This window comes from Tarenaya hassleriana, unplaced genomic scaffold, assembly GCF_000463585.1.
Source record: "Tarenaya hassleriana unplaced genomic scaffold, ASM46358v1 Cleome7, whole genome shotgun sequence".
NCBI lineage: Eukaryota > Viridiplantae > Streptophyta > Magnoliopsida > Brassicales > Cleomaceae > Tarenaya > Tarenaya hassleriana.
The window spans coordinates 1,619,127-1,636,048 of NW_010969548.1; the positions used below are offsets into that span (position 1 = coordinate 1,619,127).

At 42.2% G+C, this 16,922-nt stretch overlaps 9 protein-coding genes and 1 non-coding gene across 11 annotated transcripts; 4 read left to right on the forward strand and 6 right to left on the reverse strand.

Moving 5' to 3' along the window:
- Positions 1-1,289: 1,289 nt before the first annotated feature.
- Positions 1,290-3,014, forward strand: LOC104800700 (protein phosphatase 2C 3-like). Its single transcript, XM_019200960.1, has 3 exons — positions 1,290-1,652; positions 1,758-2,069; positions 2,325-3,014. The coding sequence occupies exons 1-3, from the start codon at positions 1,338-1,340 to the stop codon at positions 2,793-2,795; spliced, it is 1,098 nt and encodes a 365-aa protein (XP_019056505.1). The 5' UTR covers positions 1,290-1,337; the 3' UTR covers positions 2,796-3,014.
- Positions 3,015-3,178: 164 nt separating this feature from the next.
- Positions 3,179-3,252, reverse strand: TRNAV-CAC. Its single transcript has one exon. It is a non-coding gene; the product is annotated as a tRNA-Val (tRNA).
- Positions 3,253-4,005: 753 nt separating this feature from the next.
- Positions 4,006-5,486, forward strand: LOC104800702 (metal tolerance protein B-like). Its single transcript, XM_010523595.2, has 2 exons — positions 4,006-4,176; positions 4,364-5,486. The coding sequence occupies exon 2, from the start codon at positions 4,394-4,396 to the stop codon at positions 5,471-5,473; it is 1,080 nt and encodes a 359-aa protein (XP_010521897.1). The 5' UTR covers positions 4,006-4,176; positions 4,364-4,393; the 3' UTR covers positions 5,474-5,486.
- A 17-nt stretch (positions 5,487-5,503) lies between these two features.
- LOC104800701 (ras-related protein RABA2b-like) lies at positions 5,504-6,684 on the reverse strand. 2 transcript variants are annotated; one of them, XM_010523594.1, is made up of 3 exons: positions 6,538-6,684; positions 6,256-6,454; positions 5,504-6,171 (listed from the first exon to the last, which is right to left on the reverse strand). In XM_010523594.1, exons 2-3 carry the CDS (start codon positions 6,418-6,420, stop codon positions 5,686-5,688), a joined length of 651 nt encoding a protein of 216 aa, XP_010521896.1. In that variant the 5' UTR covers positions 6,421-6,454; positions 6,538-6,684; the 3' UTR covers positions 5,504-5,685. The 2 variants fall into 2 exon arrangements, with proteins under 2 accessions (XP_010521896.1, XP_019056599.1); XM_019201054.1 differs by lacking the exon at positions 6,538-6,684 and having other exon boundaries at positions 6,256-6,530.
- A 228-nt stretch (positions 6,685-6,912) lies between these two features.
- On the reverse strand, positions 6,913-7,991 carry LOC104800703 (glutathione S-transferase U7-like). Its single transcript, XM_010523596.1, has 2 exons — positions 7,502-7,991; positions 6,913-7,400 (listed from the first exon to the last, which is right to left on the reverse strand). The coding sequence occupies exons 1-2, from the start codon at positions 7,811-7,813 to the stop codon at positions 7,038-7,040; spliced, it is 675 nt and encodes a 224-aa protein (XP_010521898.1). The 5' UTR covers positions 7,814-7,991; the 3' UTR covers positions 6,913-7,037.
- A 160-nt stretch (positions 7,992-8,151) lies between these two features.
- Positions 8,152-9,123, reverse strand: LOC104800705 (glutathione S-transferase U7-like). The gene is made up of 2 exons (XM_010523597.1): positions 8,752-9,123; positions 8,152-8,651 (listed from the first exon to the last, which is right to left on the reverse strand). Exons 1-2 carry the CDS (start codon positions 9,067-9,069, stop codon positions 8,301-8,303), a joined length of 669 nt encoding a protein of 222 aa, XP_010521899.1. The 5' UTR covers positions 9,070-9,123; the 3' UTR covers positions 8,152-8,300.
- Positions 9,124-9,352: 229 nt separating this feature from the next.
- Positions 9,353-10,526, reverse strand: LOC109116115. Its single transcript, XM_019200941.1, has 3 exons — positions 9,949-10,526; positions 9,540-9,693; positions 9,353-9,457 (listed from the first exon to the last, which is right to left on the reverse strand). The coding sequence occupies exons 1-3, from the start codon at positions 10,524-10,526 to the stop codon at positions 9,353-9,355; spliced, it is 837 nt and encodes a 278-aa protein (XP_019056486.1).
- Positions 10,527-12,252: 1,726 nt separating this feature from the next.
- LOC104800706 (histone H4) lies at positions 12,253-12,759 on the forward strand. The gene has a single exon (XM_010523598.1). It carries the CDS (start codon positions 12,314-12,316, stop codon positions 12,623-12,625), a length of 312 nt encoding a protein of 103 aa, XP_010521900.1. The 5' UTR covers positions 12,253-12,313; the 3' UTR covers positions 12,626-12,759.
- A 195-nt stretch (positions 12,760-12,954) lies between these two features.
- Positions 12,955-14,126, forward strand: LOC104800707 (glutathione S-transferase U1-like). Its single transcript, XM_010523599.2, has 2 exons — positions 12,955-13,671; positions 13,753-14,126. The coding sequence occupies exons 1-2, from the start codon at positions 13,354-13,356 to the stop codon at positions 14,104-14,106; spliced, it is 672 nt and encodes a 223-aa protein (XP_010521901.1). The 5' UTR covers positions 12,955-13,353; the 3' UTR covers positions 14,107-14,126.
- A 141-nt stretch (positions 14,127-14,267) lies between these two features.
- LOC104800708 (glutathione S-transferase U1-like) lies at positions 14,268-15,563 on the reverse strand. Its single transcript, XM_010523601.2, has 2 exons — positions 15,156-15,563; positions 14,268-14,746 (listed from the first exon to the last, which is right to left on the reverse strand). The coding sequence occupies exons 1-2, from the start codon at positions 15,471-15,473 to the stop codon at positions 14,399-14,401; spliced, it is 666 nt and encodes a 221-aa protein (XP_010521903.1). The 5' UTR covers positions 15,474-15,563; the 3' UTR covers positions 14,268-14,398.
- Positions 15,564-16,922: the final 1,359 nt, after the last annotated feature.

Here is a 16,922-nt window from a genome sequence, read left to right on the forward strand (position 1 = left end):
ATATATATAAAGTTTTTAACCAGATAACGAAATAGATGTAATTAAAAATTAATTTTTTTAAAAAAAATAAAAAAAATAAATAGAATCGATTCAATACATCTCTAATTAGGCCACCTTTTCTTCTTTTTTTTTCTTTTCAAATTTAAAAATGTGTCTTAAAAAAGTCAAAAGTCCTGAATTCAAGGCTCTTGAAATGATAAGAATATAATTGCGTGAACTCTATTTAATCTCGTGACCAAATTAAATTCAACATGACATTGATTATATAGTTGTTCAAACAGCTACGGGATTTACTTATTTTGTATAAGATCCGGTCCATCTTTTAGAAAAAAAATCAAGGCATTATTGTGTATATAATATACTTTTGTTTTTTCATATCCGGCCATTTATGCCAACAGATTTATATTTGTATTCTCTCCTTCGATATTTTATTTTTCAATAAGTATTAAACACCAAAAGTAACACTGACAGCATTGTGAACAAGATACTAAATACTAATGTATAATAATTAAAATGATAAGAGGAAAAAGAAGAAAACGATACAATAATTAAAAAGATACGACGAGCAAATTAACGTAATGAAATTCTTTAGTTCAATTATTTTGAGAAAGATTTTTAAGACAGAGAGAAGACATTGGGAAAAAGCTCCTCCCTTAGGGAAGAGGACCACATTCGTGGCGCGAAAGGAACTCCCTCTTATCCGTGTTGTCTTATTTCTATTGGGCCACGTATCTTTCCACCGGCTGGTGACTCCTCACGTGGCGAATTTATAAACACTGCGGTGTCCAGATCAACGGCTGAGATCAAACCGTTGAGGCACAAGCCCATTACGTCACGTCGCCAGCGTAAATTTTGAAAAATAAAGAAAAATTCAAAGTCGAAAGTAAATTAAATTAATTTCGCCGAAAAAAAAAGGGTCGACCATGGCAGCCCTCCGAGTATATAAGGCAGATAGAGCAATGCGCGTATAGACGATATTTTCCTGTTGCATGGTTTCGCTTGCGTTTTCTCAATACAATAACCAAACAGAACTCGTTCATCTTGCCAGAGACGAGATTCATACGATCAAGTACTGGAGAATATAGTAAGGTCAGATATGGCGGATATTTGCTACGGAGTGGTGAAAGAAGACGAGTCGGCGGCGGTGGCGGCGGGTTGTGTTCCGAGGCCGGCGCGACGACGAAGAATGGGAATCCGGTTGTCGAGACTGGCTTCGGGGGTTTCGACGACGGCGGAGTCGTCGGAGGAAGAGCGATATTTGCTACGGAGTGGTGAAAGAAGACGAGTCGGCGGCGGTGGCGGCGGGTTGTGTTCCGGGGCCGGCGCGACGACGAAGAATGGGAATCCGGTTGTCGAGACTGGCTTCGGGGGTTTCGACGACGGCGGAGTCGTCGGAGGAAGAGCGTAAGAAGAAGGAAGAGAGAGGAGTGCTCGAAGGCGATATGGCGACGGATGAAAAAGACGGTTCCGGAGAATCTTCTGTTCTAGATTTGATAGAGGCGGAGGGATATCCGAAATACGGCGTCGCATCGTCGCGCGGTGGGAGAAGAGATATGGAGGACGCGGTGGCGATCCATCCTTTGTTATGCCCCGAATATTCTGGATCGAGATGGCACTACTTCGGACTGTACGACGGCCATGGCTGCTCTCACGTACGACGCCGTTTAATTTCCGTTTCGTCTTACTTTTCCAGTAATTTTCAAATTTTGAAATTCAAAATTGTTATGGTGAATCTGAAAATGGCGCCGTTTTCGCAGGTGGCTACGAGGTGTAGAGAGAGGCTTCACGAGCTGGTTCAAGAGGAGCTGCTTCGTGACGGCAAGGAGGATTGGAATCGCACGATGGAGCGAAGCTTCACGCGCATGGACAAGGAGGTTGCATTGTGCAAGGAGACCGTTACTGGCGCGAATTGCAGGTGCGAGCTTCAGACGCCGGATTGCGACGCCGTTGGATCCACCGCCGTCGTCTCCGTCATCACGCCGGAGAAAATCGTTGTCGCTAACTGCGGCGACTCCAGAGCCGTTCTCTGCCGTAACGGAAAACCCGTCCCTCTCTCCACCGATCACAAGGTCAGTCTCTCTCTCTCGACGTGGCGAGAGGAAGAAAATGTTTTCCCATTTCTTTATTTTGAATTTCACTTTCTCGGTAGCCAAACAAACCAACAGAAACCACCTGGAAAGCTCTGGTTCATACTTTTATTCTCGCGGGTTTATTCCATCATATTTTTTGTAATCCGTCAAAAATGTTTTATTCCATAGCACCGTAAATTAACGAACTTGAAAGTTATCTGACAAAGTTCAACGTGTTCATTGTCTGAACCACAGCCCGATCGCCCTGACGAGCTGGACCGAATCCAGGCCGCGGGAGGGAGAGTCATCTACTGGGACGGCCCGAGGGTTCTCGGAGTGTTAGCAACGTCGCGAGCCATAGGCGACAACTACTTGAAGCCCTACGTGATCTGCGAGCCAGAGGTAACCATAACGGACAGGACGGACGACGACGAATGTCTTATCTTAGCGAGCGACGGGTTATGGGACGTAGTGTCGAACGAAACGGCCTGCGCCGTGGCGAGCATGTGTCTCCGCGGGAAGGTTCGGACCGGAAGGCGACGAGCCGCCGCGAGAGTGACGGAGGAGGAAGAGAAGGTGGGGTCGAGGAATAGGCGGAGAAGTGGAGAGATCTCGGACCAGGCGTGTGGGGTGGCGTCTGTGCTGCTGACGAGGCTGGCATTGGCGAGGTACAGCACCGACAACGTCAGCGTTATCGTGATCGATCTTAGGAGGGGGACACGTTGATGGACACTAATTAGTCGGAGACTTTGGGACTCTTTTTATTGTTATTTTTTCTCTTTGTAAATTATTATTTTGTTTTTACTTCGGCCCTTGGGGGGTGAGAAGGCGAAAGCAAGCTCTCAATTAGGAAACATTGATAACAGACTTAGATCCGGTTTACGAAACCGGTGAAAACCGGTATGGTTTGTTATATAATATTTTTATAATCTTGTTTTTTTTGTCTTTCTGTATCTCATTTATTATTTCCGTCATCACGCAAATTAAAGTGAACAAAAAAAAATTATCGATAACCACAATAGATAATATATTTGTTCAAGTATTACTGCCGCACTATCACAAAATTATTGCATGTAAACTTGAAAAGGTATTAGTTGAAAAAATGTTCATGTCTGAGCCCGGGTTCGAACCGGGGACCTCTAGTGTGTGAGACTAGCGTGATAACCGACTACACCACCCAGACAATTGAAATAAGCAGAAAATTATTATTTCTATTCCTTAACATAGATTCCCTTAATACAAAAGAAAATCCGAATTTCATAAATGATACAATAAACTCTGTTATACAAACTTTGATAATTCGATTTCGAATGTGAGATAACAAAGACAAGTATTCTGAATCTAATGGTATGGTAGATATTATCTGTTTACTTTTTTTCACTAAATTAAAAGTTTTTTTTTTATAATTTGTATGGATGAGCATTTGACATAAAAAAAACTGTTAAATTAATTAATTTTTTGTGTACTAACTGAAAATAATTGTAGAAAAAAATAACAAAATTCATATTTTTATATTTACATCCTGTCAAAGAAATTTTTTTGGTGTCAATATATTTTAGTTTAAGAATCCCGTTTTTTGTTTATTTTATTAATGTATATTATATGGTCACTATTTGGTTTACAACAAAGACAAATTGTTCGGATCTAGATTTAAGACCCGATCCATATGTTCGTCCCTCCCCACCCAACACTTAAAAAACCTCGTAAAACAAAAATAAAACGTAAGAGGCCAAAATTAAGGATTTCGTTTCCACGATATTTAAATAAATAAATAAATATTATCCGTACAAATTGAAACCACTTTTGCATTTACTTTTCCGCCCCTCAAAGAAGAAGATTGATTATTCGAGTTCGCCCGCGACAAGTCACAGCGACTTATTTAGATCCCAACTCCGTTAACTTTAACGGAGATACCATCCCCGAAAACTAACGCCGAAGGAGTAACGGCCCAATCAAAGGACACGGCTTTAGAACTCCTTTACTCCGATAATGTGATACGATGACATTTTATTTTCCTTAATCTAAGAAAGAGAGAAAAGCTTGAGACTTTTCAAGAACAGAGCACCGGAGTTCATCTACACCTTGTCTCTTTATCGCCTGATCGAGGGTTCGTTTCTTTTCCAGTTTCATTTGAATCTCTGTTTCTTTTCTCTCTTTTCGTGAAATGGGTTTTGTTCGATCTTCCGTCATCTTAAAGTTTAAGGCATTTCCTGAAAAAATCGATCGCAAAAATGTTTTCTTTTTCCATTTTTTGTACTGTTTCAAATGACGGTATCTTTGTTCTTTCGTTTCAGATTGTTCGTCTGCTGAAGCGTGTACGGAAGATGGAGCTCGGGCAAGTTTACATTTCCAAGTCCTACGATGGTGTGGAGCCACCAGAATCATCCGACGAGATCGGAGGAGTCGCTGCGTCATGCGGAATGGCTTGCGCTTTTTCTAGGCAAGAACAGAGCAACTCTGACTGCAAAGAACGGGAAGAATCTACCAGAAGACTCTTCAGCCTCATGTTTCTGTACCTCGTTGTCATGTCCGTACAGATCGTTGGCGGGTTAAAGTCTAATAGCCTCGCGGTTATCACAGATGCCGCGCATTTGCTCGCCGACGTGGCGGGTTTCTCAGTTTCTATCTTGGCCATCAAGATTTCGAGTTGGGACGCGGATCCGTACAGCTCGTACGGATTCAAGCGGCTCGAAGTTCTTGGAGCCCTCTTGTCGGTTCAGCTCATATGGCTCGTGTCCGGTGTTCTTATCCACGAAGCCGTCGAAAGGCTCCTTAGCAGAACGAGAGAGGTGAATGGTGAAGCCATGTTTTTTATTTCAGCGTTCGGGTTCTGTGTGAACCTGGTTATGGTCATGTGGTTAGGACATGGCCACAACGATCATCACCATCATCATCATTGCAAGCCAAGGGAGAGCGAGGAGGAGACGGATCTTTTATCGGGTGGTTCAGGAAAAAGCTCAAAGGCAATAAACATCAACATCCAAGGAGCTTACCTTCATGTGATGGCTGATATGATTCAGTCTCTTGGCGTCATGATCGGTGGAGCCATCATATGGGCAAAACCCCAATGGTTAGTGGTTGATCTGATCTGTACTCTTGTCTTCTCCGCATTTGCTCTCGCCGCCACCGTCCCCATGCTCAAGAACGTATTTCGCATTCTGATGGAGAGCGCGCCGGGTAATGTGGACATGACAAAGCTCGAGAGAGGCCTCAGACGTATCAATGGAGTTCAGGATGTTCATGATCTCCATGTCTGGGAAATAACAGTGGGGAGAATCGTGTTGTCTTGCCATGTCTTGGCCATCCCGGGGGCCAGCCCTAGGGAGATCCTTTCCGACGTTAGAAACTACTGCAGAAAGGCTTACGGGATTCATCATGTGACGGTGCAAGTCGAATCAGCATAGCCAAAAAAAGATTCATCTGTGTAAATCTGAAAAGGTTTTAGATAGAACAATAAAATGGGTAGCGTTTTGAGACTACAAAAAATCGTTAAGGTCTCGAGAAATGGTGCGATTGTGATCGCAGTTTTCGTTACAACTGATTCAAATAAAGGGAGAGAGCGAAAAAGGGTATTCAGGAGACAAGACATGAAATCTTGTTTCTGATATAATGTGGACTAGGTAGAACAGCATCCTCTTCTGTTGGTTGCGTACGTGTCTGAAATGTTGATGGCAGTTCCTTGGCCAGGAACTGCCATGCTGCCGGCCGCTTCCTGAGCTGCCAAAGCTTTCTTGCTAACGATGTGATAAATCTCGGACAAAATGGACTGGAACGCCTTCTCGATGTTGCTTGCTTCCAAGGCAGAAGTCTCGAGGAAAGACAAACCTTCCTTCTCAGCCAGAGACCGGCCGTCCTCGTCAGAGATGGACCTGAGGTGGTTCAGATCGGATTTATTTCCGGCCATCATTATGACAATGTTGGAATCGGCATGGTCCCTGAGTTCGCGTAACCATCTCGGGACATTCTCGAAGGTCTGTCTCTTGGTTATGTCGTAGACGAGGAGAGCTCCGACCGCGCCTCTGTAGTAAGCGCTGGTTATTGCTCGGTAGCGTTCTTGCCCTGCCGTGTCCCAAATCTGGGCCTTCACTGTCTTGCCTTCCACCTAAAACCGACGGAACAAATCAAATCTCTTACAATATGGATAGAACGTTTCATCCATTCTGCGACATGAAGAGAATGAATTCACCTGCAGTGTCCTGGTGGCGAACTCGACTCCGATGGTTGATTTGGATTCGAGACAGAATTCGTTCCTGGTAAATCTCGAGAGAATGTTTGACTTTCCAACGCCCGAATCGCCGATCAACACGATCTTGAACAAGTAATCGTACTCGTTATCTATCCTATTCGCCATAAGTCTTCTTGTCCGATCAAACCTCTAGATCAACCTATTGCATACAGACATATACGTCAAAGTCTATCACATGATACCCATTTCGAAGATCAAAGAGCAGAAACGGAATCGAATTACCCTCTCGAGCAAGCAGATGGATCGAGATTCGAGAAAAGTTTTTCCTCCCACTACCGGTTTCTCCGTTTGCCTTCCCAAGACGTCTTCCAAATTTGGTGCTTGCGAGGTGAAAACGGACACAACGGCTCGACAATGCCAAATTTATAACGTCTTTGTTTAGTAAGAAAAGGAAAAAAGTGGCCGCAAAAAAAAAAAAACATTCAAATGGAACACCCATTGTAATAATATTGGAAAAACACATGGAAGAAGAAGAAGAAATCATTGAATTTTTTTTTTTAAAAAATTTGATACTGTGCCATTTATAAATAATGAAGCATTCATGATTCTCGTGTGTGTCGTTTGATTTGGTAATGGTTGTGATTAAAGACAAAAGTCTTGCGATGAAAGTAGTCTATATTGTTATTCAATACACTATTACACATAGATTAATATAATAATGAAAACGATAAACTCGAACAGGAACAGTATCGTGTGGGAACATAACGATCCGTCGCGACAATTCAACGAGCCGATTTGATTCGGTCCACAAGCGCCTTCAAGTAAGCGACGTGCTCGTCTTTGGGAGGGATGCATTCCTTCACGACATCCGTTTCCGACAACCTCTTCACCCACCTGTGGATCTCCGGGAACTTATCTTCCGCAAGAATATCGACTCCGATTCCGACAATGGCGTCGAACCTCATCAGCCAAAAGGGTATCAAGATCGCCGCTATATCTACCAATCCCAATGTTTTTCCTCCAAAAAAGTCTTTCCCTTTGAGTTCTTTCTCCAAATACTTCATCAACTCCCTCGCCTTCTCTATTGCAGCTTCTCTCGCTTCTTCGTCTTTCTCAATCGCGATCTCGATTCCTGTAGGCACAATCTAAGACGCATAGAGAGAAACCCATGATGTGATTTTACTTTTTACCAAGTTCATCTGAAGATTATGGCAGCGATTCGTTCTGGGTATGATGAAGAATTTACCTTTTCGTCGATGAATCTGGCCCAGAACCGAGCCATTGCTCTTTCGTACGGGTCTTGGGGAAGAATGGGATTGTGACTCCATGTTTGGTCGATGTATTCAAGAATGACAAGTGACTCTGCAATGGATTTACCGTTGTGGACGAGAACCGGAACTTTCTTGTGAACCGGATTCATCTGCAGAAGAAGGGGGCTCTTGTTGGTCAAGTCTTGCTCCAAGTACTCGTACGGAACGCCTTTGATTCTGAGGGCCATATCGATCCGACGGCTGAAAAGGCTCGCCCACATCCCCAGCAGCTTCACCTCCTCCGCCATTGGATCTGCTCTCTCCTCTGTTTTTCGCTGGCTGCTTATACTGGACTCTTATAGTAACCATTGAGGTTTGGTTGGGCTCAGTCAAAAACGATGGCTCAATTTGTACATGTCATGCATGACATCACTCATGATAATTTGGGCTAAGCCGAGTGGAAATGTCTTCGACTAACCCGCTGATTGAGCCCGAGACTCTGCCTAATGACGACAGAAAATCCTGCAGTCAAACGGCTGAACACTGACTTGGTAATCTGTCTTGTGGGTGAAGGCTTATTTTCGCTTGCGTAATCGATTGAATTGTCGGTTTTTCTTTATCAAAACGCCGTTACTGCACCAGTTCATTTCTTCGAAACGTTATTTAAAAAAAAACACAGATTCTTACGGACATTGACATCATGGAGCTCAAACAGAAGTATTCTAGTACACAGATTCCGGCCGTTAAGATCGACGATTTCTGAGTTTGATTCAGATCGAGACTTCGGCACGGTTCTCAGGCCGATTTGATCCTTTCCAAACGAGCCCTCAAGTACTGGACGTGTTTATCCTTGGGAGGAACGCATTCCTTCACGACAGGGATCTCCGACAACTTCTTCACCCATCTGTGAATCTCCGGGAACTTCTCCTCGGGAAGAACCTCGACTCCGACAAGATCGTCCGATCTCATCAGCCAAAATGCCACCAACGTTGCCACCATGTCCAAGTACCCAAAGCTTTCCCCCCCGAAAAAGTCTTTACCTTTCAGCTCCTTCTCCAAAAACTTCACCAAATCTCTCGTCGCCTCGACCGCGGCCTCTCTCTCCCGTCCTGTCTGCGCCACGATCTTGAGCCCCGTAAGCAAAACCTGCCACACAAGAAGCGACAAACATCATCATCTCAGTTTATTTCATCCGTGTATAGTGCCAGATCGTGATGTTAATGAGTTACGGATATGAATCTGTTACCTGTTCGTCGATGAATCTGGCCCAGAACCGAGCCATGGCTCTCTCGTACGGATCTTGAGGAAGAATCGGGTTGTGTTTCCATGTTTCATCGATGTAATCGAGGATCACGAGCGACTCGGCGATCGGTTTGCCGTTGTGGACGAAAACCGGGATCTTCTTGTGAACCGGGTTCAGCTGCAAGAGCAGTGGGCTCTTGTTTTCCAAGTCTTCTTCCAAGTATTTGTACGGAACACCTTTGAGCTTGAGGGCCATCTCTATCCGACAGCTAAAAGGGCTCGACCACAGCCCCAGTAGCTTCACTTCCTCTTCCTCCGCCATTAGACCCCCTCTCTCTTTCCTGTTCTTTGTTCGTCTGCGATACGGTTGCTTTGGCTGACTCATTTACATGTATGACACGATAGTATTGTTTATTCTCATCTGACGTCATGGATGACGTCAACAGTACCGACACATCTAGCGAGTTTTTTTTTTTTTTTTTTTTTATGTAATTTGATTTGTATTACTCCAAATTGGGGTACATAATACAAGATAAAAATCCACATAAAAAAACTTTCGCTAAGCAGCCTCGAAAGGAATACAACTATTACAGCAGAACTATATTTTATTTGTCTACGCCATGGCATACAGTAGAAGTGAGTACCACTTTTGAAGCAAATGTTGCTTTCACTTTCTCGAACCTGTTGCAGCGACATGAGGGTGGTTCTGACTGATTGATCGATACGTGAGCGCATGACATGGGAAGTTGCAAAGACATTTGAAAAGATGCGGGAATTCCGCTCCTTCCATACCTCGTAAACAGCGTGCTGTATGAGAATTTTTAGAAGAATGTTTCGCTTGAGACCATCAGACTGTGGGATTGCTTCCATCCAAGAGAGACACATTGAGAGGTTTGCTGGCGGGTTTCTCCAAATCTTCGATGCGAGTTCCTGCCATGTTTCAGCACTAAAACGACATTGAAAGAAGAGGTGGTCGTGTGATTCCTCTTCCTCATTACATAGGACACAAGTTGAATTCTGTATAATATTCCACCTGAGCAATCTATCGCGTGTTGGCATCCTACCCTACATCACCATCCAAAGGACAAATGAGTACCTTGGTATCGCTTGCTTAAACCATACCAACTTTGCCCAGTCCACTTGTGGTGATACTTATCGAAGTAGCTTCCATGTGCTTGATGCTAAGAACTTCTGAGTGTACACGTTTTCCGCTGATTTCCACTCATATATGTCTTCACCTGCAGCTTGACTTGGTGTTGGTAGTGTTAGAAGTCTTATGTGAAGGTCTTGGATCCTTTGAGATCGCGCACCTGGTAACAACCAGCTCTGTCCCGAGACAGCATCACTGACCTTTCCACTTAGAGGGATCCTTAGCAGCCTAGGGCCATCACTACCAATATAATCAAGCAAAGGTCCTAGGTCAGTCCAATTATCGAACCAGAAAGATGCCATGTTTCCATTACCAATTCTGCATCTGATAAACTTTCCGGCGAGGTCTTTCATATTCAATAGCTTCCTTACATTCCACGAATGTCGAGCAGTAGGCACAGTGTCCCAAAACGACCCTCTTTTCAACACATTCCTCTTTAGCCAAGCAACCCAAAGTGAACTCGCATACTTGAAAACCCTCCAAACCATTTTCAGTCTGAACACTTTGTTCAGCTCTTCAAGTTTCTTGCTGTTCAGTCCTCCTTCCTTCCGAGGCCTACAAATAATGTTCCATGCAACTCTCGCTGTTCCGGTACTTGTCTGAGATTTTTCCAAAGAAATTTGGAGCATATTGCATCGATTTGTCTAAGGAGAAATTTGGAGACGATGATTCTGAATAGGTTCATGATGTCTTCTTGTAAAAGAATCGATGCATTCGCGTGTTCGTTAGTTCGGATAAGTTCGTTTTATTCGGATTTGGTTATTTCTATTTAATCAAAACTATACTCATTCGTTTTTTATAAATTTTTTTCGTTTTCTATAATTAATCTTTCTTCTTCATACCAAATAAAATTAATGGTTACATAAATCACATTGTAGACACATTTATGATTTTTTTTATATATTACGAGATAAAACATATATTATGTGTTCTCTAGTTCTAATTTCATTATTATTATCTCGATAATTTCATGACCTTTTTGTATTATTCATATATATATATATGGTATCTTTGATGTGAATCAAGTAATAATTAAAAAAAAGATTATTATGTAAATCATATATTGAAAAGTAAGTACATTGTTTCGGTTATTTTAGTTATTAATTGAATCGAATCGAATAAAAATATTTTGATTATTAATTGAACTCAATCGAATAAAAGAATGATTATGATTTTTCAAAATCCAAAATATTTTTATAATATTTTTATTTTCATATCAAAATATAAATTTTAGATTTTATATTTTATAATTAATATAATTATGGTATATTTTATTTTATATTTTGTTTGAATATTTTTATTATAAATAAATTAGGGGGAAGTCCATTGCTCTCAACGTTTCTGCGATGAAAACCCACCGGATTGAGTCAAAGGCCTTTCTAATATCCAGCTTTAACATTGAATTTTTCCCCGATGATACTCTGCCATATTCTCGGACCAGTTCGGAAGCCAGAAGTATATTTTCTGTCATCAATCTTCCACTCTGAAAGGCGGATTGATTTGCAGATATACATTCTTGTAGGATTGGTTTTAGCCTACGCGCAAGGATTCTAGAGATCACCTTATAAACTGTATTACAACAGCTTATGGGACGGAAATCAGCGAGTTTGTCAGCCCCTTGCCTTTTCGGTACTAGAGTGATTGCCGTTGCATTAAATCCCCTGCATAGTCTACCCGTTCGACATTTGTTTACCTTCCTTGGAAACCTCTTTAACTCACTCTGGTTTTTCTTGAATAAAAATTCCAATAAGATATCCAAAGATCTGCAAAATAGATTCTAGAACGTTTCAGAAGATTCTCAAAATGTTCAGCCACAGATGTCCATGGAAGCATTGACCTGATCCATCTTCACCTTCTCCGGCAGCCCCGGATCTCCGGGAGAGTTTACGGATCGATCTCTCGCAGGCGTTGCCACATGTCGTTCTTGTCTTGTTGCCGAAGAAGCTCGGAATCAGCGACATTTCCCGGGAAATTCAAACGGGATCCATGCCAAATTCGGAGGGTTCACGCGGTTCTGTAATAATCGTTCTATTTCCGTGCTCCATTTCCAGATTTATCCGGAACTTGGGCTTTTCAAAGCCCAAACTAATACGAAGCAATGGTCTGAATGTAATTTCTAAAAATTAATAAAGATTAGACTGAGGCCCATGTAGAGACCCAATTAATCATAGTGGGCCCATGTTTTTACCACATATAAGTCAGTGATCCACGTCATCGAAAACGGATGCATTTCAACCGTCGATCAGATTCCAAATCGACGGCTTTTATTACTCTCAGTCATTTCACAAGGATCGCAGATTCGCAGCTCCGCGCCGTTTATATAAAGTTGGTTTTCGTTCTCCCCAAAACATTCATCGGTGAAGCAGCTCTCCAAAATTAAAAAATTTTCTCTACCAGTTGTTTGGATTCCGAGAAAATGTCGGGAAGAGGAAAGGGAGGAAAGGGATTGGGAAAGGGAGGAGCGAAGAGGCACAGGAAGGTCCTGAGAGATAACATCCAAGGAATCACGAAGCCCGCGATCCGGCGGCTGGCTCGTAGAGGAGGAGTGAAGCGTATCAGCGGTCTGATCTACGAAGAGACCAGAGGAGTGCTCAAGATCTTCCTTGAGAATGTTATCAGAGACGCCGTCACGTACACGGAGCACGCAAGGAGAAAGACAGTAACCGCCATGGATGTCGTCTATGCTTTGAAGAGACAAGGAAGAACTCTCTACGGTTTCGGTGGTTAGATCTGCTTCGTTAACGTTGTTGTTATCTGTGTTTGGTCCTTATCTGTAGATCTGGTTAGGTTGTGCGTACGAACTCCTTTGTATTCCATTGTTTTGGATCTTAATTCGATAGGGATTTGGTTCCAGTTACAATCTCTCTCTCTCTCTCTCTCTCTCGTTTGATTGAGAAAATGTCGCGAATTAGAGCCATTTCGTCACATGACGAGGGTTTAATCAAATTTTTTAGGTCGCGAATCGTAGTGTGATCAGGATTGATCTGGTTTCGTGTTCTGCATGCGTGAAATAGCGAGAAGGGCAGTTTAAACTCGTTTCATTTTTTTCTACCAATCTTCCGACCACACACCAACTAGAGTGTACTTAGAGCAAGACTTGACGAAGAGTTCTCTGCTTCTTAATCTGAATCCAAATTCGAATCCGAATCAATGAAGGAAATATCTGTAAGGAAACGAGGATTCCACGGTTTTATGGGTTTGAATCTATAATGCTTAACCATGTAAAAAGCACTTCGATGATTAATCAGGTGATTTTTTTTTTGAGTAACCTGTTACGTTTTCTGTGACTTTTCAATATTGAAACAAGCAAGTCCAGAGAATTCTCTCAACGGTGACGTCACCAATGACATTGAAGCCTACTTGCTTGACCCGAAAACAAGACCTCGGCTTGTTTAAACACCACAAGCCATAACCGTAGAAGCAAGAACATAGAGGGGGGAGAGAGAGAGAGTCCCAATGGGGGAGAAAGAGGAAGTGAAGCTGCTGGGGATGTGGGCGAGCCCTTACAGCCGTCGGATTGAGATGGCTCTCAAACTCAAAGGTGTCCCGTACGAATACTCAGAGCAAGATATATTCGACAAGAGCCCTCTGCTTCTTCAGCTGAATCCTGTTCACAAGAAGGTTCCTGTCCTCATCCACAATGGCCAAACTATGGTGGAGTCCCTTGTGATTCTTGAATACATTGATGAAACATGGAAACTCAATCCCATTCTGCCTCAAGATCCCTACGGGCGAGCCATGGCTCGATTTTGGGCCAAGTTCGTCGATGAACAGGTAATATAATCTCAATATATATATATATCATGGTGTGATGCATATGATAACCTCTCAATCTTATTTGTCTCTATCTTGCAGATCTTGACTGTGGGTGGTAAATCCTTTGTGAAAGCAGAGAAAGGAAGAGAAGCAGCAATAGAAGACACCCAACAACTGTTAAAGTGTCTTGAGAAAGAGCTAGTAGGAAAAGATTTCTTCGGGGGCAAGAATGTCGGATTCTTGGACATTGTGGCTTCGACCATGGTGCCCTTTTGTCTGACTAGATTGTGGGAAGCATTCGAAGCCGATGTGATTCCTGAAGAGTTGTTTCCAGAAATTCACAGATGGACCAGAAACTTATACGAGATCGATTTCATAAGGGACTGCATTCCTCCTAAAGAGAAACACCTCCACCATGTGAAGGCTGCTTCAGAGAGATTCAAATCGGCCTAAGACAGGATTTCATGGTCCAAGACCTATCATGTTTTTCTGTTTTCAGTAGCTTGTTTGTGTCTCCGTCTTTCTAAAATGACGTTCAAGAATAAAGTTATTGAAGATGTGTTGCATGCTTTGACATGAAAAAAAGGTTGTCTCTTGTGTTCTGTAATCATCTGTTTGGCAAACAGTAAACAGCCCTCGATGTTTTTATTCATGAAGTCAAAAATAGTTTGTAAAGATACAAAACAAAATGGCATGACTCTCTCTCTCACTCAACGACATGGACTGGACCGGACCTCAGACAGCTTTATTTGTATCTCTCAGCGTATTCCATCATATGTTCAATATGCTTCTCTCTCGGCGGGAGACATTCCTTCACGGCCTCGACCTCAAGCAGATTGTTCATCCATCTATGGAATTCTGGGAACTTCTCCTTTGGAATCACATCAACTCCCATACCTTCCCACAACATCATCAGAGACATTGGGATCATGGATCCGGCTACAAGGTCCAAGAACCCGACCCTCTCGCCTCCGAAGAAGTCTTTTCCGACCAATTCCTTCTCGAGAAGCTTCATCAGCTGCTGGGTTTCTTCAATGGCTGCTTCTCTGCCCTTCTCTGCTTTCACCACGGATTTAAGCCCCGCGGATACGATCTACACAAGAGAGAGAACAGCTGTAGTGAGTGGGAAAATACAATAAAAAAGACAGTGAATTCACCGGTGTTTTCAACTCGAGTAACGGACCATATCAGATGAATTCAAGCACCAGAAACTAGTGACTAACATCTGTCCAAACTCAGCATCCCAAAGCCTGAATAGCTTCTCATATGTAAATATGTACCCATTCAAAGCGATTGATCAACCTGGCAGTGCTGAAAGTCACTGCCTTTTTACATTTTTCTTTTCATTTACTCTGCAAGTTTTTAACTTTGGATCTGATGAATCATCTTAATCCAAATTCCATGGAACTCACATAACAGTTTCCAGAACTATGCGGACCGGCTGATTCCATCAAGACCCAAGTGATTGGTGATCGACATATCCAGAAGTTAAGAAAGAGTACCTTCTCGTCGACGAACTTGGCCCAGAATCGAGCCATGGCTCTGTCGTAGGGATCTCGAGGGAGGATCGGATACTGAGTCCAAGTCTCGTCGATGTACTCGAGGATCACGAGCGACTCGGCGATGGGTCGACCGTTGTGGACGAAGACGGGAACCTGCTTGTGAACAGGATTCATTTGCAGAAGCAGAGGGCTCTTGTTTCTCAAATCTTGTTCCAAGTAATCGTACGGAACTCCTTTGAGTTTGAGAGCGATCTCGACCCGATGTCCGAACGGGAGCGCCCACAAACTCAGCAGCTTCACTTCTTCCTTCTCCGCCATTTGATCTCTCTCTCTCTCTCTCTCAATATTTTGTTTTCTTAATTCTGTAAGGGTTTGTAACGTTTGGTGGTTTACTTATATAAAATTTCTTTCGGAGTCACATTCCGACATTATAGCCCGTCTAGATAAACATAGACGTCATGGGCTACGTCATCATTGGTGGATAATGAATGTTTTTTTTTTCTTGTAACACTGTAATGATCTAGAAGGCGAAAAGCAGTCAAACGTGTGAAAGGTCTCATGAGTAAACAGTGAAGTCGTTGAATTTATTTTTCCTCACGTTGCATCGATCGAATATAAATTTTTAGATTAGTCAAAAGCACGACGGACGGTTCTCCATTTTAGTCAAAGCTTTGCAGCAAATTTCCCCAAAAACATATAAAAAAATTAATGAAGGGTGTTCAAGAAACATCAGCGCCTACGCCGCCTAGAGCCGGTGAGGAACCCGACAGGGAAACGTGAAGGAGGCGGCCATAGGAAGCCTAAAGCACATTTGAAAATTATTATTTGAGTTCTTGCGTTTTCATATCATCATTTGGATTTTGATTCTAGAATATCCAGACATGTTTTCAAATATAGTTTTTTATAATTAATAAGTTTATTGAACTTCCGATCTCCTACGATTCACGTACCATAATTAGATTGAGGGGCCGACTGGTTGCACCGCCGCCACCCGCAAACGGAGCGGTTGCGATTTCTGGCGGTGCGGGCGATTGAAAAACTGACTGGTTGAACCGCAACCAACCGCAACCGCAACCAAACTTGTGTTTTCTAATCGCAGCTTCCAACTTGCGTTTTGGTAACGGTTTCCGGCGTTTTGATAAAAAAACTAAAATATTTTTATTAGAAATTATATAAAACATTAATATATATATATTGGTGATGATTTTGTTTAGTGTTATGATTTGATATTATTTTTTAGTATTATATTTTAATAGAAAAATTTAATTAAAACTATTATAAAAAATTATTTTTAAATAATATTTTTTTTGACAATTTATATCAAAACGCAACCGCAACCGTAACGAATCATTCACTTCTAACTGCACCCACCCACAATCGCTACTAATAGCAACTTCTCAACCAGTCAATACTAATCATTTATAATCGCTATCAAACGTTTTGAAAACGCTGTCACCCGCAACCGCAACCGCTGCGGTACAACCAGTCGAACCCTGAACAATTCCTCTCCAAATCTAAAATCGAATCTTGCACACAGAAAAGTGGCCTCCGATATTATTCCTAGAATATTATTATTAATATAGTTATAATTTATTATTAGATATTATACCTAAAAATATTTTATTGAATTTTGCTATATATTAGAATGTAATCTTTTACTTATCAATAATAGAAAAACGTAATAAATTTGAAAATCTTAACATAACCAACCAATATTTACATGTGTTAGCTATGTAAAAATACCATTCCACCCGCTGATTATGTATA

Coding starts and splice junctions, on each gene's coding strand:
- LOC104800700 (XM_019200960.1), top strand. CDS start 1,338: ATGGGAATCCGGTTGTCGAGACTGGCTTCGGGGGTTTCGACGACGGCG. Junction 1,653..1,757: donor ACGGCCATGGCTGCTCTCAC/GTACGACGCCGT, acceptor CCGTTTTCGCAG/GTGGCTACGAGGTGTAGAGA. Junction 2,070..2,324: donor CTCTCTCCACCGATCACAAG/GTCAGTCTCTCT, acceptor TCTGAACCACAG/CCCGATCGCCCTGACGAGCT.
- LOC104800702 (XM_010523595.2), top strand. CDS start 4,394: ATGGAGCTCGGGCAAGTTTACATTTCCAAGTCCTACGATGGTGTGGAG.
- LOC104800701 (XM_010523594.1), bottom strand. CDS start 6,420: ATGGCGAATAGGATAGATAACGAGTACGATTACTTGTTCAAGATCGTG. Junction 6,172..6,255: donor TCGCCACCAGGACACTGCAG/GTGAATTCATTC, acceptor CGTCGGTTTTAG/GTGGAAGGCAAGACAGTGAA.
- LOC104800703 (XM_010523596.1), bottom strand. CDS start 7,813: ATGGCGGAGGAGGTGAAGCTGCTGGGGATGTGGGCGAGCCTTTTCAGC. Junction 7,401..7,501: donor CCAGATTCATCGACGAAAAG/GTAAATTCTTCA, acceptor TATGCGTCTTAG/ATTGTGCCTACAGGAATCGA.
- LOC104800705 (XM_010523597.1), bottom strand. CDS start 9,069: ATGGCGGAGGAAGAGGAAGTGAAGCTACTGGGGCTGTGGTCGAGCCCT. Junction 8,652..8,751: donor CCAGATTCATCGACGAACAG/GTAACAGATTCA, acceptor CTTGTGTGGCAG/GTTTTGCTTACGGGGCTCAA.
- LOC109116115 (XM_019200941.1), bottom strand. CDS start 10,526: ATGCTCCAAATTTCTTTGGAAAAATCTCAGACAAGTACCGGAACAGCG. Junction 9,694..9,948: donor TGGAAATCAGCGGAAAACGT/GTACACTCAGAA, acceptor ATGTCGTTTTAG/TGCTGAAACATGGCAGGAAC. Junction 9,458..9,539: donor TACAGCACGCTGTTTACGAG/GTATGGAAGGAG, acceptor TCGATCAATCAG/TCAGAACCACCCTCATGTCG.
- LOC104800706 (XM_010523598.1), top strand. CDS start 12,314: ATGTCGGGAAGAGGAAAGGGAGGAAAGGGATTGGGAAAGGGAGGAGCG.
- LOC104800707 (XM_010523599.2), top strand. CDS start 13,354: ATGGGGGAGAAAGAGGAAGTGAAGCTGCTGGGGATGTGGGCGAGCCCT. Junction 13,672..13,752: donor CCAAGTTCGTCGATGAACAG/GTAATATAATCT, acceptor TCTATCTTGCAG/ATCTTGACTGTGGGTGGTAA.
- LOC104800708 (XM_010523601.2), bottom strand. CDS start 15,473: ATGGCGGAGAAGGAAGAAGTGAAGCTGCTGAGTTTGTGGGCGCTCCCG. Junction 14,747..15,155: donor CCAAGTTCGTCGACGAGAAG/GTACTCTTTCTT, acceptor TCTCTTGTGTAG/ATCGTATCCGCGGGGCTTAA.